Genomic DNA, 27,211 nt, shown 5'->3' with positions numbered 1-27,211 from the left:
GTATTTAAAAAAGGGAAAAGAAAGGAAAGATGTATTCTTTAACATACTCTCTTTTCTCGGAGAGTAGATGGAGGAGCTTCAGCCGTGCCCTTCCTCCGGAAACGATTCCCAGTGTCTGCTCAGACACTGAGGAGGAAAATGGAGGAGAGCCACCCGATAGAAATAAAGGAAAGAAGGGGTCGTGGATTAAGGGAAAAGCAGTACTTAAAAAATTGGTGCTCTCTAAAAACGGGTTAAGGGTTTGGGACCTGCAGGTGCTGCCTACACCTGTGTGCGTTGCAGTCGTGCCTGTTGCCACTGAGCAAAACGGGGAGAGCTGCTTTGTCGAACGCGGCGTGTTAAAGCACGTGCCACTGCCTGGAAGAAAAGCACGGACTTCCCTCGTGTGGGCCTTCTTCCCTAGCGATCTGTGGTTTACCTGATGGTTTCCCATAAGCTGAGAATGTTTAAAAGAAAAAAAAAATAAAAATAAAAAAAATAAAAAACCAACACCAATGTTGAGAGTGGTGAAGCAGATCCTCACGTGGGGACTCAGAATCAGCGGTGACATCACCATGCGAAGCATTGTGTGCGCTTCGGGTTGGGGCTGCTGCGAGCCTCGCAGTGGGGAGGGAGAGCGGATCCGGGGTGCCTCTGTGTCAGCCCTCTGCCCTGGTGGCTTCGTGAGCACTGAGAGTTTGACTCCTGTGTTCCCAGCTTTCGCTTCCGCACCTGCGGTGTGGCAGAGCCAGCGAGCTGCTTGCTCAGCTGGAGGAGGAAGAGGAGTGACCTCAACATTGCCGAGGTAAAGCACAGTTACTGAAAAGATTTGGCAAAGATGTGGGTTGTACCAGCGCGGCTGCTGCAGCTGCAGCAGATCCTGGAGCATTGGAGAAGATAGAGAGGGGTTTCTTCATGAAAAGAATGCTGTTAAAAGTGTTTTCATGCCAGAAATTAGGATAAACGCCTCTGTTGTTTGACATCCTCTATTGAGCTGGCACATTGGCATTACAGCGTACCTGGCACGCTGTTTGTATTAAAAAAAAAAGGTATTTTATTCAGGGCAGGCCAGAAACCTGCCTTGGCACTTGCACATCGCAGCAATGCTTACAGACCCTGCATCCTGGCTGCCAGGCCAGGATCTAAATCCGATGGTGCTGTTGGTAAACTGAAGCTCAGGAAGCGCTTCTGGGTTTTTTTGTCCTTCCATGTGAATTTTTACCCTGTGAAGATGGTGTATGAAGCTATTTTCGTAACAACAAATAGGTTTAAAAGCAGTTTCAGTTTAACATCTACACGCTTGGGTGTTATTAACAGAGCTTTGTATACTGAGCTGGTGCTTGGTAGGAGAAAAACCATCAATCTTACCTGGGAAACGTGGACCCCCTCAGCTACATACTGCTATGAGGAAACTCAGATGTAAGAACACACTTAAATAACACCTCACCAGAGCTGTTGTGCTCCTGACCACCAAAGGCACCTTTTTCCAACACCGTCGTACTGGAAGTTGATGCAGCTGGTTCCATCCGTAACGTGTGACTGTACAGTGCTGTAAAAGAACTATTTTTTCACAGCTTTGGAGAAAGTGAAGCAGAGAAAACCACGCATAACCACTGATACCTGGACCCCAAACTGCCACAGGCTGACGGTGATGCCCACTGGATATCTCCTGATACCCTGCTGCCTTCTGACTGCTCCAGCAGAAGTCCTGTTTTAATTAGCCAGCAGGTCCCTCTGAGGGAGGGACTTTGCTAAAACTCCTGCCGTAGGAAGTATCCTACGGGAGCCAAGTTGCTAAACTGATGTGTGGTTTTCCCTTAACCCCCTCACCCCTGACTTTCCAGCTCCTGACAGCACTGCCAACGTGTGCAGTGTCACCGTGTGCCAACTAGGTGCCAGCTGCCATGGTTTATATATTGTAAAATTAGTGATTTGGGACTCGTGAGCACTGAGGAGAGGCTAGCAATTGCTTAAGAGCTTTCCTTGTGTCGCTCTGGGGCAGGGAGATGGGTGAAACATCTTAGGCTTGAAAGTGATTCCCTGCAGAGTGACGTGCTCAGATCTGCACAACAGATCTGTCGTTTTGGTCACCTTATTAGATCCCTGCTTGAGAGGTTGCTTGCAAGAATCGATTCCTCTTCACCTTGATGTGTCAAGCTAAAGACAAATCTGTGCCGAAGCACTGTTTGATCAGACGAGTGCCTCAGTTCAGGATTGTTCTTTGACAGCTACAGAAACAGCAGGACGATCAGCGCCTTCAGGAACAGATGAATTTGATCTTGAGGCTGTCGTAAAACAGGTCCCTGAAGTCTGAAGACTCTTCAAATAGTTTGGGCCAGCAAGGAGCAGCTGTACGTGGCGGCTGCGCTAACTCGGGGCTCCGAGTCTCAGAGAGCGTGGTGAAAGGTGACCCCCAGCTGGCTGCTGGAGGAAGCTGAGGCAGCGTTCAGCTCTAACCTTTGCCTTCTTGGCTGGCATCTTTGCACTCCTGCTGTCAGTGGGTGTTGAGTGTCCTTCCCGGCAGCCTCAGAACGTGCCCTCAGATGTAGGCAGCATTTAGCAGCTAGAATTCCCTCAAATAGAAAGAGTACAAATGATGCGTTTTCTGCTTTTGCTTTGGAACTCTTAGCTTGAGGTTTTCCTGCAGGCCATGAGGTTTCTTGCAGCAGCAGGGATGAGTTCTGTTAGCAAGAGGCTGTTCTGTGCTTCGACCGTGGGAAGATGAATGGTTACGTGTGCACCGTTAAATATAACTTGACACCTAGCACAGCGCACTTGCAGCCTGTGGGGTGCTTTAACAAGCAGGTAAATCAGCAGAGGCTGTTTTGCAGCCGGGGTGATGCTGGGTGATTAAAAAGCAGGGGCAGAACAAGGAGTTTCTAGTGTTTGTTCTTGCTTGTCATCCGACTCTCCACTTCCACTGTTCTTTAAAAAAACAAACAAACAAACAAACAAATACAAGCAAGGGGTAAGCATCTTAATATCTTTATTATAAATGGAAGGCACAAAAGAGGCCAGCAACAGAGACTGTCCAAGAGAAATGCTTTGTGCTTTATAAACAAACAAGGAAGTACCCTTAGGTGGGTGTGATAATCCTCCTCTAATGCGTTTTTGGGGTGCAAAAATAGATTTGTTCCTTTCTTGCTCTTCTCTGCAGGACAAAGGCAGAATAGGCACTGCAAAGTTAGACCAGGGAGGTCAGTTTGTTCCATACCGAGAAAGACAAGCCTGTAAAACAAACTAGACAGATTTTCTTTGTACTATTCATCTTCCTTCAGCAAAGGCAAAGCTTATGACACTTGTTGGTGTGTATTTCCAGACCCCCAGCTACTGGCACTGTAGCGCATCTCTAATTCTTTGGTACAAAAGGTTCAAAATCTCTTAATGCAAAAATTTTACCAGCACCCTGGAGCAAAAAAAAGAAATCTAAAACCCTTACCAACTTCTATTACAGACCTGCTGAGTGCACCAGAGTTACTCATTTTTATTCAGGCTTTCAGGGGCAACTTCAGTTGGTTTGGCGCTTGGATTGCTATGTTGGCAGATGTCAGTTTTAAAAAAAAAAAAAGCTTTTGAGGTCCTTTTTAAAATGAGACTGCTTTTTTGGAATTTGGAATACTGCAAGGTATCGTTGGTTTTGCTTTCTTCCCATTCCTTAGACCAGATCCGTTCAGATTCTGAACAGCGTTCCCGGTGTGTTCAGGAAAATGGAAGGCAACAAGCAAAATGATGAGCTCCTTGGGCAGTCAAAAGAGCTAAATCTGGAGAGTGTTTTGAGTCAAACTTCCATGCTAAGGAGCACCAGTAATTGTTAGAAGTAGCTGCAGAGGAACCTGCATGGCACTGGGTGTGTTTCTGAAGGTGCTAAAGGTCCGAAGTGACGATTCCTATCCATACTAAAGAAGAGAAGGAAACCTTGCACTTAACTACTGTTTTTATTCCCTTTGTCCAGCAGTCAAAAGCAGTAACTAATATGAGAACCCAACTTTTCCTCTCTTTATTTTAGATTTGGGAAAATTCCCTGCCAAAACAATATTTCCTGGAAAATTCACTAGTGTTTGTGTGAGTAAAAGCTTCCAACCTTTTATTATTAATTTGTAAGAACTATTTCATCCACTTTTGTCCAGAAGAGTCAGAAATAATTTGCACAGAAATGTGCAGCGTTTTAATGAAAGCATTCAGAATCACTCTAATTTGAAATGGTTGCAGGTTTTGTGACATTTAGTGTCTTTAAAAAAAAAAAAAAATCAAAATTTCTGACTTCATATCAGAAAAAAAGAAAAAAAAATGCTTGTGGTGAAATAAAATCTGTTGCAGCTCTGCTCATGGAAAACTCATTGGCTGTTAAATTGGACCTAAGTCGTCTTCTCTAACCTTTCATGATCCTGCAGCAATGGCTGATGATGGATATATGGATTAGGGAACAGCACGTGATGGCAAACTTGTGGTATTTGCTACTGTACTGGGTCTGGCTGGAATGTTTACTTTCCCTGCAGCAGCCCATACAGTGCCGTACTCTGTACTTGTAGCTGGAACAGCAGTGTTACCACACCAGTGTTGTGTCTACTGCTGAGCAGCAGTGGCACAGCATTGGGCCTTTCTCTAACCCTCCTAGGGGGTGGGCAAAAAGGTGAGGAGAGAAACATCACTAGGGCAGCTGACCTAAACCAATCAAAGGGATATTCCATACCATGTGATGTCCCACTCAGCAATAAAAGGTGGAAACAGGAAGAAGAGGGGAGGGGTGGGCTCTCGTTGGGAAAACGTCGGTCCTCCTCTCGAACACCGGCTGCGTGCGTTGAGGCCTTGCTTCAAGGACGTGGTCAATCATGGCTCATTTGTGGGAAGTAGAGAGTAATTTCTTTCCTCTGCACTTCCATATAGCCTTCATTTATTTTGTTTGTTTGTTTTCCTCCCTTCTTTTTATTTTTCCTTTTCCCCTCCCTTTTCCCCTTTCCCTTTTTATTTTCCCTTAGTTAAATTGTTTAGTTCATGGTAGTCTTTATTTAATTATTATAATTTTTTCCCTTTAATTAAATTATCCTTATCTCAACCCGTGAGTTGTTCTTTGCTTTACTTCTCCCCCTCCTCATCTAAAGGAGGGGGAGTGAGAGAGCGGTTGTGGGGTTTAGCTGCCCAGCACGGTAAAACCACCACAGCTACAGCGCAGAAAGAAAAACCAAATTGCTTCCAAAAAATCAAAGTAATTCAAAATCCTTGGTATCATGCAGCCGTGCCACTGGCAAAGTGAGCATTCCCCTGCCTCTCAAAGCTTGCTGTACCCTTGATCTGCTGTCTTGCTGCTGTTAATTGATTGCAACTCTACATGTCTGATCAGGGCTACGAGTTGTTCTCGATATGGAGATCATACAACATATACTGTGCACGCTTGTGTGTATAGATATGTTTATCCTGTATGCATGTACGTCCGTATGCATATTTGTGTGCTGGCCCCCAGATCCCTCATGTTACAAAGCATCGGCCTCGAAGGCATACTCATCAAAATCTTTTGTAGAGCCTCCATTTTTTTCTAGTTCCCTCAAAATGAGAGAATTTTTACGCGTTCTCTGTGTCGAAAAGGCAAAAATTCTGATTTTCACTGTCGCTCTCGCTAACTTTCTCTCACTCCCTCCTCGTGTGTGTATAAACACAGATGTGTGTATGCGTATGCACATCTGTGGATTTAGATGCACTGGTATGTTTTTTGCTGTACAGGTAATAAAGACGGGGAAAGGTTTTTGTGTTTTCTTAATAGGTGAAGAAATCTTGAAGACCAGAGATTGGAACATGCTGAATTTTAAATTAAAAAATAAAAAAAAAAAGTTAAATTGTCCGGCTGTGGAAGATGGAGCCTCATTTTTGCAGCCACTTTGAATCACGAGTTCATCTCTAAATGCGCTGTTTTTTTTTGTTTTTGTTTTGTTTTGGTTTTTGTTTTTTATTTTTTTGAAGAGCTAACTAACCCTGGCTGCGTCCAGTCTGAGAGAGCATTCAAATGGACTTGCTTCCTCTCTTAGTTATAAGCTGTTTAAAAGCGCATCCTATGTTTGAATTGTGGATGAGAGGTTCCCTTGGCAAAGTGAGGAGGAAAATTCTTCCTACCCCTTTATTATTAATTCACGGATTCAGTCTTGGTTCGACCTACAGGAGCAGTTAACTGGAAGCCTTTGAAGATCGATAACTTTGCTGAGGTTGTCCAGGTAGGTGAAATCGAAGACCCACAGGGCCTGGAACGTGCTGTTTAATGCGTCCTAACTGTGTTCTAGAGAAGTTATTTGTAGCCATAGTTGATTATTGACTTGCATGTATCATCAGGTGGTTTTTTAAGGAGTGACTCCGTTTTCAGGCTTCCAGATGTGCTTCAGGTCATATTATTGAGGATGTGGAAGAGAACGCTTGCTGACAAAGCTCCTGGCAGCTTTACAGAACTTTAATATTTAGTTAGTTCATGTAACAGCTGATTTCAAGGCTTTGCTCTCTTTGAGAGACTGATAACTTGATTTGATTAACTGAAGAAAGCTGGAAAAATGTTCGTTCCTCATTATTTTTCACTTGTTACTTTCTTTCGGGTTACTTTTAAAAAGAAGATTTCACTGACCACAAGCCAGTAGAAGACTTTCAGCCCAAGCAAGGGTGAAGACAGCTCTCTCCAAGAGCAGAGGAAGTCCCTGTGGAGAGAACCCGAGCTTGTTAGCAGAACTCGTCGGCATGTCTAAACAAGGAGACGATTGCTACTTCTATTTCTATTCTACCTGTAGCAAGGTATGGCTGGCTTTCCTTTGCTTTGCTTTTTTTTCCCCTTTTTTTCAGGAAGGAGTAGATTAGGAGGAGGAAGCACACTGGTCTTTGGTTAACTTGAGAACCAGATAGATTGTGAATTCAGTTGTAGCACCATTAGGCAGCAGCATGGCCATTTTTGAGGCTGTACTCTATTTTCCTTGTTGGTTTCCTTTTGGTTCCAGGGAGACAAATGTGCCTACCGCCACTGCGAAGCTGCTCTGGGCAATGAGACGGTCTGCAAGCTGTGGCAGGAGGGTCGTTGTTTCAGGAATGTCTGCCGATTCAGACACATGGAAATTGACGTGAGTGCCTAACAATGTGTTCTCAAAATAAATCAACAAAAGCATTTTTCAGTGCTGTAGGTGTACTGATTGTGCTTTTGCAGGATAGATTTGTTTGCTTCAAAATCATACTGGTTTCTGTTACCAAGAGAGGGGGTGGGAGGAAGCAGAGGGAAATAAAATCAATGCCTTCGGTATGTCTTAGCAAGATATTTGTTTATTTTTTTTTATTAGATGCTGACAGTTTTCTCAAGAGATGCAGAATAGCTGTTAAATAGACTGCTAAAACCTGCTGGAGCAGGGGGGTAATAAACAGGCTGTTCTATCCTCATGGGAGCAGGCTTGATAATGAACTATCAGGTGTCTTCTGACCCACAGTCCTTCAGATAACGCTGTTGTAGCTGCCTGGGGTAGGAAGTGGGGAAAGTTAAAGGTGCAGCAGAACTAAGTCTCCAAGAAGTAGTTCTAGACAGGGTTAACCTAGGCAATTTCAGATGTTCTTTTTCCCTCTGAATAATCCTAGTATAATCCTAGGTGTATTAGTTTAAGCCACCCTCAACTGATGTCTGAGAGTGCCTGTCTTCTCAAACTGAGTGATGACCAAACTAAATGTGCATAGTGGTTACAGCTTATGCAAACTTTGTGAATATGCCCAGAAATACTACACTTAACTGAGAAACTGACCTTTGGAATGCTGTTTCAGCACTGTGTTGTGACAGCTGTCACGATCTGGAGCTGTGCATCTCTTTGCAAGCCTCAGGTGCATGTTATCACGAGCTTTTCTTTCTTTCTGTCTTCAGAAAAAGCGCAGTGAGATTCCTTGCTACTGGGAGAAGCAGCCGGGAGGCTGTCAGAAAGCCAACTGTGCTTTTCATCATGCAAAGGGACGTTACATCGATGGACAATTCTTACCACCAAGCAAGAGTGAGTTTAGGTCCTTTTTCTTTAAGCGCTGAAGAATTAATTTTGAGTATTACTTAGTGGGTGCCAATCCTGTAGGGGGCGTCAGGTAACTGTTCATTTGTGAGGGCAGGAAAAGGTCTGCAGTCATAGGTGTACTGCACCGAGTGTACTGCTGGTGTTTGTTTTCTGCTTTCGTGCTCAGCTTCTCTTTGCTTTGTGTGATGTTTGCCTTGCAGTTTGCTTCCTGTTGTTTCCTCTTTTGCTGGGTGGTAGGGAGATGTGTTGTTGTTGGAAGGGAAATCATTGTTCACGGTGTAAGCAGTGATGGGATGGGCAAAAGGAGATGCTGAATTCGTTGTCTGTGCGGGTTATCTGCCTTTGCTACCGTCTCTTTGCATTGTGGTCAAAGTTTTAAACTGCCATATTACCGATGATCCTCCTCTTCCTCTAGCTACACTGCCAAGTCCGCCTGAGTGCGCGGACGATGATCTGAAAGTGGCTCAGATGTCACTGCAGCAAAACAAACTTTCTGTCCAGTCAAATCCCTCTCCACAGCAAAGGGGGTGACGAAAGTGGAAAACTCTGAAAATGTCCGAAGCCCTACACACCCTCCAGTTGTAATCAATGCTGCAGATGATGATGAAGATGATGATGGTGAGCATGTTTTGGTTCTTGGAAGGAATTTGTGCTGTAAATGATTGTGTAAATCTTTGTTTCTTGAAGGAATTTGTGCTGTAAATGAATGTGTTAAATCTTTGGTTCTTGAAGGAATTTGTGCTGTAAATGAATGTGTTAAATCTTTGGTTCTTGAAGGAATTTGTGCTGTAAATGAATGTGTTAAATCTTTGGTTCTTGGAAGGAATCTGTGCTGTAAATGAGTGTATAAATCACAGATGACCTGAGGTCTGACTAGCGATAGGGCAGGCAGTCTGGCCAGGTCACTGGTGGCTTTGTCTGGCAGTCAGTGGACAGAAGCTGAAACGTTGGAGGAAAGCTTAGAACCACTCCTGGCTTTAGCTGGTCTTTTGTGTAAAGTTCTACGTGAAACTAGGAAGGAAATTTCTTTTTTCTGTCTGAAGAGCAATGTGTTGTGTAGTAGTTAAAGCTGCAGAGAGAATCTAGAGTCCTAGATGTTTTGTCCTAGTGTATTCTACTTAGGAGTTCATCAGGTCAGTGTAGCTGTTTAAAAACAAACAAACAAACAAACAAACAAACAAAAAAACAAAACAGCAACAAAGTTTTTTATATGAACCATGGGCTGAAGTGTCACTGCATGAGCTACGTAATCACGACCAACCTGGTCTATGCATAACTGAATCGATTTTTCCCCTTCAGACCAACTTTCTGAGGAAGGAGAAGAAACTAAAACTCCCGTCCAGCATCCAGGTGCGGAAGGCAAAAATGGATTACGGGTGATTTCCACTCGGAAAGGCAGTTCTATTACTACTAAACAAGGTATGCCAGCACCTTAGTAGGATAAATCAGAAGAACTTGACAGTTAAGTCAAAAGCAGCGTGGTGTAAAAACACAACAAAATGTAGGGGTGCTGAATGGAGTCGGTTATTTCCATGATCTCATTTCTGCCATTAATACCATCATGTGCCCATTGGGTCAGAAAGGTGAACTCCTTTTCTTTACTTTTGGAGAACAAAACAGGGCCACAGCATGGAGTTTAAATGGCTGCACGTGCAGCCTTGCAACCACTGTTGATAAGCCATATCTAACGATAGAGGGATCTAATATCGTGTAAATGGATTAAAATATGGATCTAATATCGTGTAAATGGATTAAAATTAAAACTACATTTTGAACCCTGAAGGATGAAAGGAGGGGCAAAATGCCATTGGTTCTATGGCTCTTTCACTTGTGAGGAGTGTTGACAGGCTTTATTCGAAATACTTCAGAAAGTTCCTGAGCGCTAAGAAGCCTGAGGACCTGTGGTCCTCAGTGAGTGCCTCTAAGCCTGTCTCACGAACTGTTTCCTGTTTTCAGAGGGCAATCTGAAGTTTGGAATAAAAACACTTGAGGAAATCAAATGGCAGAAGATGAAGGAAAACAATAAGAGACACGGTGGTGAGTTAATATTCCCTACTTTCTTATCCTGTTCACGGCAGGTGATGGTGACTGGGAGCTGCTTGAGGGACAGACTTCCATTTTTAGCTGGGGGCATAAAGCAACCTGATTCTCAGCCAGCTGGTATTCTGAATGGGAGTTCAAAGGGCAACCAGAGGCAAATTAGTCACCTTTCTTCTTTACATGCTCTGCTTGCTGTATTTTTGACAGTAACAAATCATTTAAAGTTTTTTGTTCTTTGTGATAGTTTTTTATGTTGGGTAAACTTCCTTATGTTTTGGTTGCTCTGAACAGAAGGTTCTTCAAGATCTTCTCTTCGTCCCGTTGATTCTATGATTTTTCCTGCTCCAGAAGAGGAAAATGTCCGGACAGTGGTGAGAACTGTGACAGTGTCTTCCAAGAAAGGTAATAATGAATGCTTTTGTTTTGATTTCATTACTCCTAAACTGGAGGGTTAAGCAATACTTAAAACAATTCACCCATGTTAGCCTTCTGGCGCTGCCTTCTGTTCAAAACGTGCTTTTATGCTTAAAGTCCTTGGTTGTACTGGAAAGATTTGTTGCTCAGGTTAAGTGCAGTGGCAGGAGAAAAAAAAAAGTGTCAGTATGCCAATAGGGGGGTAACTGAAAAACAGAAGAGTAACGAGAAGAGCGAGCTGTAGAAGCCAGTGCTATATAAGAAGCAATTTCTGAAGCATTAAAGAGGCGTACAGTGGCAGGTGTGGACACAGTATGACAGGAGTTTGTGTATAAATTGTTTAGAGCTGTGCAAATGCCTTTTAAAGGGAAAAAAGTGTGGAAGTACTTTTACTCGTAGGCATTCACCTTAGAAAGGAATATTTCTCAGCATTTGTACCTAAGAATATTCTGCTTGCTTATGCAGCTTTGTTCTGCACAAAGTATAGGTGTCAAGCAGACTCAGATTCACTCTCTACTATCTCAGCTGGAATTTGAAGCAAGCACTGAGACTATTAATATTTTTTTTCCATGTTAATTATAGTTAAAATATGAGTTTATGTGGTTTAGCTGTCAAAACAGTGTCTGACTAGGGTTTTTTGGACATGGGCTAACAGGGTAATATTTCTGTTGGCTACTGGTTTCTGTGAAATAGAAAAAAAAATTCCCTTTTGTTTTAGGGGAGGAACCTGTGGTTCGAGTAGATCTTGCTGATAGACAAGGAAAACGGAAAGCCTCCGCGGGTAAGAACTTTTTACGAGCTGTTACGTAGGTGCTGCCTTCTATATATGACTGCATTAAAGAGTATTTGTGATGTATGAAAGGAAAATACATTGCAGTGAAGATCTGTGTTGACTGCAGAAATGGCAAAAAAAAAAAAAAAAAAAATCATTTAGCAGCTGAAAGGCAATTCTATGAAAATATGCTTGAAAAAGAGAAGCTTATTGTTGACTGTTCTCAAACCTTCCTGCAAAGAAAAGTTCTTACAATATTCCTTGTTTTCTCTGAAGATGATGTAGGCAGCCTTCCAGTGAAGCGCAGCCTTGCTGAAAGGCTGGGGAAGAAGGTAGAGGCTCCGGGAAATGCTGACAAAGCACCCAAGAGAGAGACAGGTACTAAACGGGCATCTGGATTGGATTCCTGGGTTTCGTATTTAGTCTTTCTGTTTGTCCTTTTCCAGTGATGTTTCTTTTTGCATGTTGGCTGAGGTCGTAATCACTGGGATTCAAAGTTACCTTTCCTGTCTTGTTTTGAAATGTGAACCTGAAGTTGACATTATGCAGCCTCCCTAATTCGTTCTTTTTCTGTTTTGCAGTTCGAGTTCCCAAGTCTCTGAAGGACAGGCTGGGATTACCTCCTAAACAGACCAGTACTGAGAGAGGTAACAGCTAGATCTTAAATATGCTTTCTCCTCCTTCCTTTCCACGAACTTGGACTGCTTTCATACATCCCTACAAACTAATTTAAACGAAAACAAAGAACTGACGCCTCTTGCTTGAGTGCTGAAGCTCTTCTGACAGCCACTATCAGAACTCTGGCTCTAGGTGTGTGTTTATTTTCTACTTGTGCCTTGTCGAGGTTTTTAGCTGCTTCTGTGAACCGTTACGTACAATTAGAATAGAACCACTGCCAGGAGCAGGAATTTGAAATGCAGTCTGAAAAAGTAATAAAGTAAAGCAGCATTTCTGTGTAGCAGTTTTCTCTGGATAGGGCTGGTCTTCAAAATACAAGTGGCTCAGAGGAGGAGGAGAATGTTGTTCTAAGGATATTGTTCTAAGATGCATTATTGGGAACGCTCAAGATGAGTTTTCCTTAGTGCTCTGACAAATTTTGGAGACTTAAAATATTGCTGGACTCTCTTTAAATGTTGGTGCTTCTCCTCATTTCTTGATGATGACAGGGAAGGCTGCCAAGCCGATGGGAGAGATCCATGTGAAAACACTGGAGGAAATCCGTCGTGAGAAAGCTCTTCAGAGACATGAAACTCAAGCCAAAGCTGAGGCTGAAGGGCATGGTAAAACTGAAGATTCCAGCGCAGGGGCAAGAGCTGCTCGTGCAGGTCGCATCCAAACTTTCTCTGAAGCCTTGTCTGAAAAAAAGAATAATCGCTTGGTAGAAGAGAAGAAAAAAGCAGGAGAATGCCATAGCAAGAGCAAAATTCAGGGTGAGTCCAAGAAGCAGCTCGCTCTGTCCGGGCCCAGCAAAGGGCAGGCGAAGGAGCCGGCAGGAAAAGTCAAGCCAGAAGGAGAAGTGCGTGTTAAAACCTTGGAAGAAATAAAGCGTGAGAAAGCTCTGCGGATGCAGCAGAGTGAAGGAGATGTGCCAGCTCCCTCAGCACAACCCGGACCTGCCCCAGCAGAGCAGAAATCTTTATGGAGCACAAAACTAACAGGTAATAAGATGCTTTAATGCCTGCCCCAGTGAGGTGCTTCCCATATTGAGCAAGTTCAGTTTGCTCAGGATCTGCTTCATGGATAAATGCTGAATGGCTTGCACATTGTAGCCTTTCTCTCTCTCTCTCATGGGACACAAGGAAATAAATGCACAAAGGAAACAAGTACCCAGCTTTCTTTATTTCTGCCGTTGACAACACTTTTTTTTGTCTTTTTTTAAAGCACCTGAAAAAGAAGAAAAGAAGGCAGTGGAATTGAACCGGCCTTTTCCTAAACTTTCCTCTGGACCTGATGTACAGGTGAGTCCTCTGTGAAGACACACATACATTCGTACAATTTCTGATAATTCTGACAAGTTTTGTTACTCACCGTGTGCCACCCTCTTGAGTGTGTTCTTACCCTTCAGCAGCTGGTAGGAGCTGCAGTGCAGTCTAAATCCTATCGCCAGCAGCATTTCCAGACAACTCTGTAATCCTCAAACTTGGAATCAGTCTGTTTATACCACAGCAACAAAGAAACCCTGTTAGCACCAGCTGAAATCTACACAGTTAACGTGGAGGGAATTCTTTTTGTTCTTACTGACTTGATCTGTCAGACATGAAGGATTTAATACAGAAGGCCAGAGTTCTGTGTTCAAGGAAATCAATCTGTCAGTGGATACTGTATAGGGGAACTTGTATGACTGTCTGCTGCTTAAAAAGAATGTGATAAATAGATGTACAGCAGAACACCCTAGCTGTTTAAAGAAGCTTGCCATAGTGGATATTGCAGATATGTGAGACTGCGTCCATAGTAAAGCATGGCTCTTGTTACAGGCAGAATTTTATGGGAAAACAAACAAACAAACAAACAAACAAAAAAAACAACAGTAACCTGAACGAGATTAATATGCTGTTCCACATCAAGACCATTTTGGAGGGATTGCTGATCAGATTTTCTTAACGAAATCTCCACGGATTTTTTTTTTTTTTTGTCCTATTCATGCACTACTTTTCTTTCCTTCTAGCCCACTCAGCAGAGTGGAACTCGTAAATGTCCAGAGAAGAGCTTTGAAGAGAGACGGTGGGAGAAGTGGCAACAGAGAGAACAACAAGAGAAGCTTCGGCAGGAGGAAGCTGCTGTCAAATCTACTGCTGGCTTCTTTAATACTGAACCAGCAGGGAAAGTGGCAGCTCAATTTCAGGGCCAGGAAGCTAAAAGTAAGTGTTGAAGGTTAAGAGTTACTTAGGTTGTCTTCTGAAATACAGACAGAAGATGACAATTCTCATGCTGTAACTCTGGCTGGGTGCATTTTGCCACGCAGTGCTACGAAGCGAAGGGTGTACTTTCTTTTTCTTAGTTTGTTTCTTTTCCTGCCAGCCAGATGTTAGGTAAGGAACGGGAGACTAGAAAATGACACTACAAATGTGGACTTTGTAGAACAACTTAACTGTGGGACATCACTGCAAGGGAGAGGAAGCTGGTACAACAGTTGCATACACTCTTGTCCTACTATAACTGCTGCTTTTTCCTTTCCTAGCGGGAGCAGGACCTTAAATATAAAAGCTGTCTATATTTGTGAACCTAGCTTGCACTTAGGATTGCTATGTGTCTGAGGTTTCCCTTGTCCTGGATTATTATTTACTGTAGCTCTTCGGTTTCTTTGTTCCTTTGTATGGCTTGTTGGTAGACAGAGTTTACTATGTGGAAAAGACTCCTGAGAATCCAGGCAATGGCGGTGTAATTGTGCTGGCCAAATGCATTTAAGTGTGTAGAAGGACTGTGGAAATGATTAAGAGAACCTGGACTTTTCCTGAGGCAGAGCAAGACTGTATCAGTTGTCTCTTCCTTTTACTCTAGCCAACTTTATGACATCTGTGAAGCCTTCGCGTGGGAAAGTCACTTTCCCCAAGAAGAAGGCACTGAAACGTAAGGCACCTGGGAGTTACCCGTCTGCCATAGCAGCTGTGGAACTACAGACTGCCTTTGATGCTGACATGATGGGACCTCCAGCCAGAAAAGCAGCCATGGTAAGGCCAGGGGCTAATGCAGCGATGGATCCCTTGTTAAATTTCTACCCTCCTCTATTTGAAAAGGTGGAAAACTCAAACGTTCTGCAGGCCTTCTGTTTCCTTTGAAATCCAGTAGGTGTCTCCAGGATGCTTGTAGAACCCTTCTGTATTTATGAGATGAATGGCACTCTTTAACCGGTACTCTGATGCTGTGATTTCTCTGGTGTGGGGGATTTTGTCCATTAATGCCATGTTCTTACAAGACACCAGATCGTGAGTAACCTCCAGGTGAATGTGAACTTTCTTCAGGAGCACCTTGGTTTTGTATTTTGGCCACGGCTCCGCAATGCCAGAGGAGAAGCAGTGTGGAGGAAAAAGCTATTAAGGAATCTTTTACCCATGTGTCATAAATACTGTTTTGCTGCTTTCTAGGGTGTTTCAGACGTGCCGGAGCACGTCCCAGCCATCAGACTTGAAGAAAATCCCCAAAACAGGTGACAACCCCAACTTGTTCTTTTTCTTAATCAGTGTATATCCCCAGGGAAACAAGTTCTGTCACATGTGGGAAAAAATGAGGGTTCTGAGATAATTGAAGCCAAAATCCATCAAAGGAATAAGTCACCTGAAACCACTTTCTAGCAGCTAGCAGGATTGCTTAATTAGGCTTTCTTGAAATGCTGCAAGTCAGCACAGCTTTCCGGTGACTTCTTGGGTTGTCTGAATACCTGAACGAGGATGAGGTGAAGTTCTACTTCCTCGTGAGGTGATAGATGATGAGTAGTGTCCTCTGCCTTTTGGTCCTCAAGAATGCCACCTCAACTCCAGGTGCCCTGGCTTCACAGATAAACCCCCAGACTGAAAAATGTACCTGGTAACACATCGGGCTCTAAATGTAGCCCTGGGTTGATTGATAACAATCCCTGTGTAAGATTGAAGCATAGGAGGGCTTGCCTACAGTTTTAAGAGCCGGTTTGCAGGAAAAGGATTTCCCGTTAAGAAATGGCATATCCTGATTGTTCTTTCTTGCTCTCCCAAGACCTGAAGTGCGTCTTGGAAGCCCGGAAAGATTTGAGGAGCAGATGGAGATGGATCTCGAGACCTCGACCTCAGCTTCTTCCCAGCCAGAAGAGGCACGGACACGCTGGCTGAGTTCCACAGGGAACGTGCCCTTATCTGCGGATGAAGATTTTGAGAAGCTACTTTGGGAAATCTCAGGAGGCAGACTGGAAGCTGAAATCGACTTAGACCCAGGGAAGGACGAGGATGACCTCCTCCTTGAACTCTCCGAGATGATTGACAGTTGAACTGCGTAGTCATAGGGTATAATTAAAAAAAAAAATAAAAATTAAAACTATTCTTCTTGTTGGATACCCCGAGGTGATCCTTTTTCTAACTGAGGCTTTGCAATGAGACTTAAAGCACAGTCCGAAGTGGTAGAAATTGGCAGAATCTGCGCTCAGTTGTCCTAAATTTCCCTGCTGGTCAGAGTTAAGGTCTTGTGCATCCGTTCTGTAACTATAGGTGGTTACCTTCGATATCGAGAGGACAAAGCACTTCTTTTGGCACAGAAAGATCTCCATTGGCACGCCATGGTGGCTGCAAATCGATCTTCTGATGGAGCGATGCTCTGAAGGCTTAAATGTAAAGCTTCTTCCTCCCTCCGCCCTTGGCACAACTCGATGTTGGGCACATTGTGAAGCTTCGGTGTTGTGATTTCTCGGACAGTTGATAGCCAAATCCTGGAGTTACTATGTCAACTCTTGACTTTTACTCGTGTATGCCATTGTTTTGACTGTACCCGTGTCAGATGATGAAGCTGTAGGGGTGGGAGGGAGCAGAATCGTTATTCCAGTGTGTTGTGGACCAAACTTGCTGCCAGGAATGGGGGTGGGGGTCAGCCCACCCAGCCTTCCTTTCAATTATCAGGGAGGATCAAATGGTGAAAAGCAGCAGCTCTGCCATGCGGCTCCACTACCCCCACTCCCTTCTCTTGTGCTATACCAAAGTTCCCCCAGGCTTTGGTTGGTGCTTTTTGCCTGTGTGAGGACTCCGGGGCGAGCAGTCGGGACTCTGCCACAGTCACAGGGTCGATGAAGGGTTGTTTAAGTGCCTCTTGGTTTTAAAACTTGCTCCCCTGAGCTGCTGGCTCTGCTGCCTGCTACAGCAAATGTTCGGGTGCCATCAGCATCGCACTTGGGCGTGGGCACTGACCCTGCGGAGGACAGAGCTGAGATTCGGGTGTATTGTGTACCCTGCCACCAGCCATCGTTTTTTTTCCTCTAGCAGATCAATTTTGAATTATTTTCCGAACTTTTCGCGGCACGGTAGGCACTTCCCGCTATGATTTGTGAAGCTGTGGGGGCCCTCAGGCATTTGCTGCTGGCAGAGGAAAAGCGCTTGTCGAATTTGTTGTAAATACTTAATGTTTGGACAAAACCACGCGTCTCTGTGTGTGTGTGTGTGTGTGTGCTGTGACGCCCCGGCCCCACCAGGGAAAACCTCCGCCGACGAAACTGCTGCTGGAGCTCACGCAGGCCTTCATCGTGCCGAAGGACTTCACGGGGACTTCTGCCGGCTCAGAAATGGGGGAGAAAAAGCAAAATCAGGAGGAGGAGAGCTCAGAGACTGCGCCCACCTGCCCTCGCTTTCCCTTCACCCCAAGAAGCCCTGTTCTACCATCAGCCTTCGCCTCTTCTGCCTGCGGTGCTGGGAGCGGGAGCGGCGAGGCGGCAGCAGCCATGGCGTACCGCGGGCAGGGCCAGAAGGTGCAGAAGGTGATGGTGCAGCCCATCGTATCCTTCCTGCGGCTGGGGGGTGCCGGGGAGGTGGGTGGGGGGCGGCTCGGACCTCAGGGGGCTCGGCCCGGGCCTTGAGGCCTTGTCGCGGGGCCCTGAGGCCTCGCTGTGGGGTTTGGGGCCTTGTCCCGAGCCCGGAACTGTCGTCCCCGTGCTGAGCCCTTAACGCAGCGCCCCAGAACCTCATCTTCTGCTACCTGCAGAACGTGAGTACCGCGGGGAGGGGGCGGGGATGGGGATTTGGGGAGTGTGGGGGGAGTGGGGAGGGTCTGGGGATTCCCCTCGGTGAGTTTTCGGCTCCTGGCTGTGTCCCGGGACGGGTTTGTGGGGGATGGAGAGCTGTGCGGTGTGCTGGTGGGCACAAGGAGCCCGGCATTTCCCCCTCGTGTAGCCGGGCGTGCAGGGGTGTTCCCTTGTGACTGGAAACGTGTTCTTCACCAAACGTGTAGTATTCACCCGATGGTATAACGCTCAAATGTCAGATTGCACATTGGAACTGCCCCTGAGAGTTGCTCCTCGGAGCGTTTGGGAGCTGTCGTGGCTGTGGCTAGCAGGTATTTCTGAACACATGAGAGAACAAAAGTGCTCAGTGTTTGTGGCCCGACTTACTCTCCTCCTTCGTTCTGCAGAGGTCGAGGATCCAGGTGTGGCTCTATGAGCAGGTGAACATGCGGATAGAAGGCTGCATCATCGTGAGTATCCGCACGTCCCCATGTTACATCTTTCATTTTGCCTCATTCACAATCGTGTTTTTTGGTCAAGAAAAGTTATCACAAGGAAAAAGAGATTTGTACTTCTCTGCCTTTCCCCTCGCCCTGCCCTTCCCTCCCGCTCCTGAGCCCTTCGTCAGGCCTTGCTGGGCCCTCTGTCCGGCTGTCTGTCCGTCCATCCGAACCTCTGGCCATCTGTCCCACCACCCTGCCCCGTCCCTGCCCTCTCCCTAAGGAAGCAAAGAGTCCCTGGTCTGCCTTCATGGGGGGGGCGGGGGGGGAGGGAGAGGGGAGGTTCTGCTGAGAAAAAAATGAAAGATTTCCCCCTTAACGGGCGCCTTGCGAGTTCTTTCGAGTTCCAACCTTCTGCCTTCCTTCCGTAGCAGTGCTTCTAAGGGGTGCGCTGTAAGGCAGCCCTCATCTGGCGCGTTGCTCCTCCGTTTCCCCAAGGAACTGCCTTCAGGATCTGACTAACTCTGGATGCACCCGGTTGTCGCCTTAATTTCTCCTTTAGCTTGCTGAAAACAAGCCGGTTGGGTGACCTTTTGCGTTTCTCGCTTAAAATTTGGATCGAGGAGGTCTGTGTTTCCTTACGCTGATGTCCACGCGGAAGGTGCAGAAGGGTTCCGTGCTGTTGCTTGGGTCAGCCTTGTTGCCAGGTTTGGAATGTTTAGCCTACCGGTGCTTCGGTGCTGTTGGGCTGCACTCAGAGTGTGAGCTCTGGGCGTTATTTCTCAAATACTGCGTTATTTGAGCGTACAGACCCGAGATATTCTGCGGAGAGGTGATTTAAGGCACGTCAGAACCACCGCTGCGGCGTGTGCCAGCGTCGGACGCCCGTTCGAGTGATCGGGCGGAGCAGGTGAGTTGAATTTGGTGCTGGGTGGCGAGGTGGTGTTGGGGGAAGAGCTAGGCTAAGGAGAGCTTCCTCTTGCTCTGCCCCTTCCCATCTCAAATGGCCGCTTCCTGGGGAGATGGGTTCGTTGGGAGGTTAACTACAACGTTACAGTGAGGATGAGGAATCACCTTTAGTCCCGTAGGTATTTGCTGCCAGGCCGCAGCGTTGATTTCAGAAATTGTATTTAAAAAAGGGAAAAGAAAGGAAAGATGTATTCTTTAACATACTCTCTTTTCTCGGAGAGTAGATGGAGGAGCTTCAGCCGTGCCCTTCCTCCGGAAACGATTCCCAGTGTCTGCTCAGACACTGAGGAGGAAAATGGAGGAGAGCCACCCGATAGAAATAAAGGAAAGAAGGGGTCGTGGATTAAGGGAAAAGCAGTACTTAAAAAATTGGTGCTCTCTAAAAACGGGTTAAGGGTTTGGGACCTGCAGGTGCTGCCTACACCTGTGTGCGTTGCAGTCGTGCCTGTTGCCACTGAGCAAAACGGGGAGAGCTGCTTTGTCGAACGCGGCGTGTTAAAGCACGTGCCACTGCCTGGAAGAAAAGCACGGACTTCCCTCGTGTGGGCCTTCTTCCCTAGCGATCTGTGGTTTACCTGATGGTTTCCCATAAGCTGAGAATGTTTAAAAGAAAAAAAAAATAAAAATAAAAAAAATAAAAAACCAACACCAATGTTGAGAGTGGTGAAGCAGATCCTCACGTGGGGACTCAGAATCAGCGGTGACATCACCATGCGAAGCATTGTGTGCGCTTCGGGTTGGGGCTGCTGCGAGCCTCGCAGTGGGGAGGGAGAGCGGATCCGGGGTGCCTCTGTGTCAGCCCTCTGCCCTGGTGGCTTCGTGAGCACTGAGAGTTTGACTCCTGTGTTCCCAGCTTTCGCTTCCGCACCTGCGGTGTGGCAGAGCCAGCGAGCTGCTTGCTCAGCTGGAGGAGGAAGAGGAGTGACCTCAACATTGCCGAGGTAAAGCACAGTTACTGAAAAGATTTGGCAAAGATGTGGGTTGTACCAGCGCGGCTGCTGCAGCTGCAGCAGATCCTGGAGCATTGGAGAAGATAGAGAGGGGTTTCTTCATGAAAAGAATGCTGTTAAAAGTGTTTTCATGCCAGAAATTAGGATAAACGCCTCTGTTGTTTGACATCCTCTATTGAGCTGGCACATTGGCATTACAGCGTACCTGGCACGCTGTTTGTATTAAAAAAAAAAGGTATTTTATTCAGGGCAGGCCAGAAACCTGCCTTGGCACTTGCACATCGCAGCAATGCTTACAGACCCTGCATCCTGGCTGCCAGGCCAGGATCTAAATCCGATGGTGCTGTTGGTAAACTGAAGCTCAGGAAGCGCTTCTGGGTTTTTTTGTCCTTCCATGTGAATTTTTACCCTGTGAAGATGGTGTATGAAGCTATTTTCGTAACAACAAATAGGTTTAAAAGCAGTTTCAGTTTAACATCTACACGCTTGGGTGTTATTAACAGAGCTTTGTATACTGAGCTGGTGCTTGGTAGGAGAAAAACCATCAATCTTACCTGGGAAACGTGGACCCCCTCAGCTACATACTGCTATGAGGAAACTCAGATGTAAGAACACACTTAAATAACACCTCACCAGAGCTGTTGTGCTCCTGACCACCAAAGGCACCTTTTTCCAACACCGTCGTACTGGAAGTTGATGCAGCTGGTTCCATCCGTAACGTGTGACTGTACAGTGCTGTAAAAGAACTATTTTTTCACAGCTTTGGAGAAAGTGAAGCAGAGAAAACCACGCATAACCACTGATACCTGGACCCCAAACTGCCACAGACTGACGGTGATGCCCACTGGATATCTCCTGATACCCTGCTGCCTTCTGACTGCTCCAGCAGAAGTCCTGTTTTAATTAGCCAGCAGGTCCCTCTGAGGGAGGGACTTTGCTAAAACTCCTGCCGTAGGAAGTATCCTACGGGAGCCAAGTTGCTAAACTGATGTGTGGTTTTCCCTTAACCCCCTCACCCCTGACTTTCCAGCTCCTGACAGCACTGCCAACGTGTGCAGTGTCACCGTGTGCCAACTAGGTGCCAGCTGCCATGGTTTATATATTGTAAAATTAGTGATTTGGGACTCGTGAGCACTGAGGAGAGGCTAGCAATTGCTTAAGAGCTTTCCTTGTGTCACTCTGGGGCAGGGAGATGGGTGAAACATCTTAGGCTTGAAAGTGATTCCCTGCAGAGTGACGTGCTCAGATCTGCACAACAGATCTGTCGTTTTGGTCACCTTATTAGATCCCTGCTTGAGAGGTTGCTTGCAAGAATCGATTCCTCTTCACCTTGATGTGTCAAGCTAAAGACAAATCTGTGCCGAAGCACTGTTTGATCAGACGAGTGCCTCAGTTCAGGATTGTTCTTTGACAGCTACAGAAACAGCAGGACGATCAGCGCCTTCAGGAACAGATGAATTTGATCTTGAGGCTGTCGTAAAACAGGTCCCTGAAGTCTGAAGACTCTTCAAATAGTTTGGGCCAGCAAGGAGCAGCTGTACGTGGCGGCTGCGCTAACTCGGGGCTCCGAGTCTCAGAGAGCGTGGTGAAAGGTGACCCCCAGCTGGCTGCTGGAGGAAGCTGAGGCAGCGTTCAGCTCTAACCTTTGCCTTCTTGGCTGGCATCTTTGCACTCCTGCTGTCAGTGGGTGTTGAGTGTCCTTCCCGGCAGCCTCAGAACGTGCCCTCAGATGTAGGCAGCATTTAGCAGCTAGAATTCCCTCAAATAGAAAGAGTACAAATGATGCGTTTTCTGCTTTTGCTTTGGAACTCTTAGCTTGAGGTTTTCCTGCAGGCCATGAGGTTTCTTGCAGCAGCAGGGATGAGTTCTGTTAGCAAGAGGCTGTTCTGTGCTTCGACCGTGGGAAGATGAATGGTTACGTGTGCACCGTTAAATATAACTTGACACCTAGCACAGCGCACTTGCAGCCTGTGGGGTGCTTTAACAAGCAGGTAAATCAGCAGAGGCTGTTTTGCAGCCGGGGTGATGCTGGGTGATTAAAAAGCAGGGGCAGAACAAGGAGTTTCTAGTGTTTGTTCTTGCTTGTCATCCGACTCTCCACTTCCACTGTTCTTTAAAAAAACAAACAAACAAACAAACAAATACAAGCAAGGGGTAAGCATCTTAATATCTTTATTATAAATGGAAGGCACAAAAGAGGCCAGCAACAGAGACTGTCCAAGAGAAATGCTTTGTGCTTTATAAACAAACAAGGAAGTACCCTTAGGTGGGTGTGATAATCCTCCTCTAATGCGTTTTTGGGGTGCAAAAATAGATTTGTTCCTTTCTTGCTCTTCTCTGCAGGACAAAGGCAGAATAGGCACTGCAAAGTTAGACCAGGGAGGTCAGTTTGTTCCATACCGAGAAAGACAAGCCTGTAAAACAAACTAGACAGATTTTCTTTGTACTATTCATCTTCCTTCAGCAAAGGCAAAGCTTATGACACTTGTTGGTGTGTATTTCCAGACCCCCAGCTACTGGCACTGTAGCGCATCTCTAATTCTTTGGTACAAAAGGTTCAAAATCTCTTAATGCAAAAATTTTACCAGCACCCTGGAGCAAAAAAAAGAAATCTAAAACCCTTACCAACTTCTATTACAGACCTGCTGAGTGCACCAGAGTTACTCATTTTTATTCAGGCTTTCAGGGGCAACTTCAGTTGGTTTGGCGCTTGGATTGCTATGTTGGCAGATGTCAGTTTTAAAAAAAAAAAAAGCTTTTGAGGTCCTTTTTAAAATGAGACTGCTTTTTTGGAATTTGGAATACTGCAAGGTATCGTTGGTTTTGCTTTCTTCCCATTCCTTAGACCAGATCCGTTCAGATTCTGAACAGCGTTCCCGGTGTGTTCAGGAAAATGGAAGGCAACAAGCAAAATGATGAGCTCCTTGGGCAGTCAAAAGAGCTAAATCTGGAGAGTGTTTTGAGTCAAACTTCCATGCTAAGGAGCACCAGTAATTGTTAGAAGTAGCTGCAGAGGAACCTGCATGGCACTGGGTGTGTTTCTGAAGGTGCTAAAGGTCCGAAGTGACGATTCCTATCCATACTAAAGAAGAGAAGGAAACCTTGCACTTAACTACTGTTTTTATTCCCTTTGTCCAGCAGTCAAAAGCAGTAACTAATATGAGAACCCAACTTTTCCTCTCTTTATTTTAGATTTGGGAAAATTCCCTGCCAAAACAATATTTCCTGGAAAATTCACTAGTGTTTGTGTGAGTAAAAGCTTCCAACCTTTTATTATTAATTTGTAAGAACTATTTCATCCACTTTTGTCCAGAAGAGTCAGAAATAATTTGCACAGAAATGTGCAGCGTTTTAATGAAAGCATTCAGAATCACTCTAATTTGAAATGGTTGCAGGTTTTGTGACATTTAGTGTCTTTAAAAAAAAAAAAAATCAAAATTTCTGACTTCATATCAGAAAAAAAGAAAAAAAAATGCTTGTGGTGAAATAAAATCTGTTGCAGCTCTGCTCATGGAAAACTCATTGGCTGTTAAATTGGACCTAAGTCGTCTTCTCTAACCTTTCATGATCCTGCAGCAATGGCTGATGATGGATATATGGATTAGGGAACAGCACGTGATGGCAAACTTGTGGTATTTGCTACTGTACTGGGTCTGGCTGGAATGTTTACTTTCCCTGCAGCAGCCCATACAGTGCCGTACTCTGTACTTGTAGCTGGAACAGCAGTGTTACCACACCAGTGTTGTGTCTACTGCTGAGCAGCAGTGGCACAGCATTGGGCCTTTCTCTAACCCTCCTAGGGGGTGGGCAAAAAGGTGAGGAGAGAAACATCACTAGGGCAGCTGACCTAAACCAATCAAAGGGATATTCCATACCATGTGATGTCCCACTCAGCAATAAAAGGTGGAAACAGGAAGAAGAGGGGAGGGGTGGGCTCTCGTTGGGAAAACGCCGGTCCTCCTCTCGAACACCGGCTGCGTGCGTTGAGGCCTTGCTTCAAGGACGTGGTCAATCATGGCTCATTTGTGGGAAGTAGAGAGTAATTTCTTTCCTCTGCACTTCCATATAGCCTTCATTTATTTTGTTTGTTTGTTTTCCTCCCTTCTTTTTATTTTTCCTTTTCCCCTCCCTTTTCCCCTTTCCCTTTTTATTTTCCCTTAGTTAAATTGTTTAGTTCATGGTAGTCTTTATTTAATTATTATAATTTTTTCCCTTTAATTAAATTATCCTTATCTCAACCCGTGAGTTGTTCTTTGCTTTACTTCTCCCCCTCCTCATCTAAAGGAGGGGGAGTGAGAGAGCGGTTGTGGGGTTTAGCTGCCCAGCACGGTAAAACCACCACAGCTACAGCGCAGAAAGAAAAACCAAATTGCTTCCAAAAAATCAAAGTAATTCAAAATCCTTGGTATCATGCAGCCGTGCCACTGGCAAAGTGAGCATTCCCCTGCCTCTCAAAGCTTGCTGTACCCTTGATCTGCTGTCTTGCTGCTGTTAATTGATTGCAACTCTACGTGTCTGATCAGGGCTACGAGTTGTTCTCGATATGGAGATCATACAACATATACTGTGCACGCTTGTGTGTATAGATATGTTTATCCTGTATGCATGTACGTCCGTATGCATATTTGTGTGCTGGCCCCCAGATCCCTCATGTTACAAAGCATCGGCCTCGAAGGCATACTCATCAAAATCTTTTGTAGAGCCTCCATTTTTTTCTAGTGCCCTCAAAATGAGAGAATTTTTACGCGCTCTGTGTTGAAAAGGCAAAAATTCTGATTTTCACTGTCGCTCTCGCTAACTTTCTCTCACTCCCTCCTCGTGTGTGTATAAACACGGATGTGTGTATGCGTATGCACATCTGTGGATTTAGATGCACTGGTATGTTTTTTGCTGTACAGGTAATAAAGACGGGGAAAGGTTTTTGTGTTTTCTTAATAGGTGAAGAAATCTTGAAGACCAGAGATTGGAACATGCTGAATTTTAAATTAAAAAATAAAAAAAAAAAAGTTAAATTGTCCGGCTGTGGAAGATGGAGCCTCATTTTTGCAGCCACTTTGAATCACGAGTTCATCTCTAAATGCGCTGTTTTTTTTTGTTTTTGTTTTGTTTTGGTTTTTGTTTTTTATTTTTTTGAAGAGCTAACTAACCGTGGCTGCATCCAGTCTGAGAGAGCATTCAAATGGACTTGCTTCCTCTCTTAGTTATAAGCTGTTTAAAAGCGCATCCTGTGTTTGAATTGTGGATGAGAGGTTCCCTTGGCAAAGTGAGGAGGAAAATTCTTCCTACCCCTTTATTATTAATTCACGGATTCAGTCTTGGTTCGGCCTACAGGAGCAGTTAACTGGAAGCCTTTGAAGATCGATAACTTTGCTGAGGTTGTCCAGGTAGGTGAAATCAAAGACCCACAGGGCTTGGAACGTGCTGTTTAATGCGTCCTAACTGTGTTCTAGAGAAGTTATTTGTAGCCATAGTTGATTATTGACTTGCATGTATCATCAGGTGGTTTTTTAAGGAGTGACTCCGTTTTCAGGCTTCCAGATGTGCTCCAAGTCATATTATTGAGGATGTGGAAGAGAACGCTTGCTGACAAAGCTCCTGGCAGCTTTACAGAACTTTAATATTTAGTTAGTTCATGTAACAGCTGATTTCAAGGCTTTGCTCTCTTTGAGAGACTGATAACTTGATTTGATTAACTGAAGAAACCTGGAAAAAGCTAAGCGTAACCCTAACCCTAAACCTAAGCCTAAGCCTAAGCCTAAGCCTAAGCCTAAGCCTAACCCTAACCCTAACCCTAACCCTAACCCTAAACTAGACAATAACGCTGACCCTAATCCTAACTCTAATCCTAACCCTAACCCTAAACATAACCCTAAACCTAAAGCTAACCCTAACCCTAACCTTAACTCAAACCCTAACAGAACCCTAACCCTAACCCTAACCCTAACCCTAACCCTATAATATCCCTAACCCTAACCCTAAAACTTACCCTAACCCTAACCCAAACCCTATCCTTAACAGAAACCTAACCCTAACACTAACCCTAACCCTAACCCTAACCTAAACCTAACCCTAACCCGAATCCTAAACCTAATTCTAACCCTAAACCTAACCGTAACCCTAACCCTAACATAAATCTAACCATAATCGTAACCCTAAATCTAACCGTAACCCTAACCCTAAACCTAACCCTAACACTAAGACTAACCCTAACCCTAACCGTAACCCTTACTCTAAACCTAAATCTAACCCGAACACTAACCCTAACCCTAACACTAATGCTAACCCTAACCCTAACCCTAACCCTACCCTAAACCTACGCCTAACCCTAACCTTAACTCTAACGCTAAAAAAACCTTAACCCTAAACCTAACACTAACCATAACGCTAAGCGTAACCCTAACCCTAAACCTAAGCCTAAGCCTAAACCTAAGCCTAACCCTAACCCTAACCCTAACCCTAACCCTAACCCTAACCCTAACCCTAACCCTAACCCTAAACTACACAATAACGCTAACCCTAATCCTAAACGTAATCCTAAACCTAACCCTAACCCTAACCCTAAACATAACCCTAACCCTAACCCTAACCCTAACCCTAAACCTAACCCTAAATATAAACCTAACCCTAACCCTAACCCTAACCCTAATCCTAACCCTAACCCTACCCTAAACCTAACCCTAACTTTAACCGTAAACCTAAACCTAACCCAAACCCTAACCTTAACAGAAACCTAACCCTAACCCTAAACCTAAACCTAACCATAAACCTACCCCTAACCTTAACTGTAACCCTAACAGAACCCTAACCCTAAACAGAACCCAAACCGTAACCCTAACCCTAATCCTAACCCTAACCCTAACCCTAACCCTAAACAGAACCCAAACCGTAACCCTAACCCTAATCCTAACCCTAATTCTAACAATAACCATAAAACTAACCATAATCCTATCCCTAACCCTAACCCTAACCCTAACCCTAAC

The 27,211-nt window shown here is 45.1% G+C and overlaps 2 protein-coding genes and 1 pseudogene across 4 annotated transcripts in view; all 3 read left to right on the top strand.

Annotated features, from left to right (window-relative positions):
- The window catches only part of LOC311428650 (zinc finger CCCH domain-containing protein 11A-like), a 181,236-nt gene that overhangs the window by 22,591 nt on the left and 131,434 nt on the right, over positions 1-27,211 (top strand). The gene's annotated exons all lie outside the window — the stretch shown is intronic.
- Positions 3,668-27,211, top strand: part of LOC311428649 (zinc finger CCCH domain-containing protein 11A-like) — a 133,896-nt gene continuing 110,352 nt past the window's right edge. The window contains exons 1-5 of one of the 2 annotated variants that reach the window (XM_084539996.1): positions 3,668-4,041; positions 6,127-6,179; positions 6,564-6,741; positions 6,942-7,061; positions 7,841-7,964. In XM_084539996.1, the coding sequence (XP_084396122.1) occupies positions 6,688-6,741; positions 6,942-7,061; positions 7,841-7,964 (298 nt within the window). In that variant the 5' untranslated portion in view covers positions 3,668-4,041; positions 6,127-6,179; positions 6,564-6,687. Of the gene's footprint in view, positions 4,042-5,825; positions 6,180-6,563; positions 6,742-6,941; positions 7,062-7,840; positions 7,965-27,211 lie in introns of those variants that run through there. The other variant, XM_084539997.1, reaches the window with a different exon arrangement.
- On the top strand, positions 14,712-18,577 carry LOC311428642 (zinc finger CCCH domain-containing protein 11A pseudogene; annotated as a pseudogene). The gene is made up of 5 exons: positions 14,712-14,873; positions 15,288-15,349; positions 15,892-17,647; positions 17,830-17,856; positions 18,280-18,577. The product of its transcript is annotated as a zinc finger CCCH domain-containing protein 11A pseudogene (transcript).

This window comes from Aythya ferina (genome assembly GCF_964211825.1).
Source record: "Aythya ferina genome assembly, contig: HAP1_SCAFFOLD_105, whole genome shotgun sequence".
In the NCBI taxonomy this organism is placed as follows: Eukaryota; Metazoa; Chordata; class Aves; order Anseriformes; family Anatidae; genus Aythya; species Aythya ferina.
The sequence above is the reverse complement of the archived record's forward strand: the minus strand, read 5'-3'. Positions and strand labels throughout refer to the sequence as shown.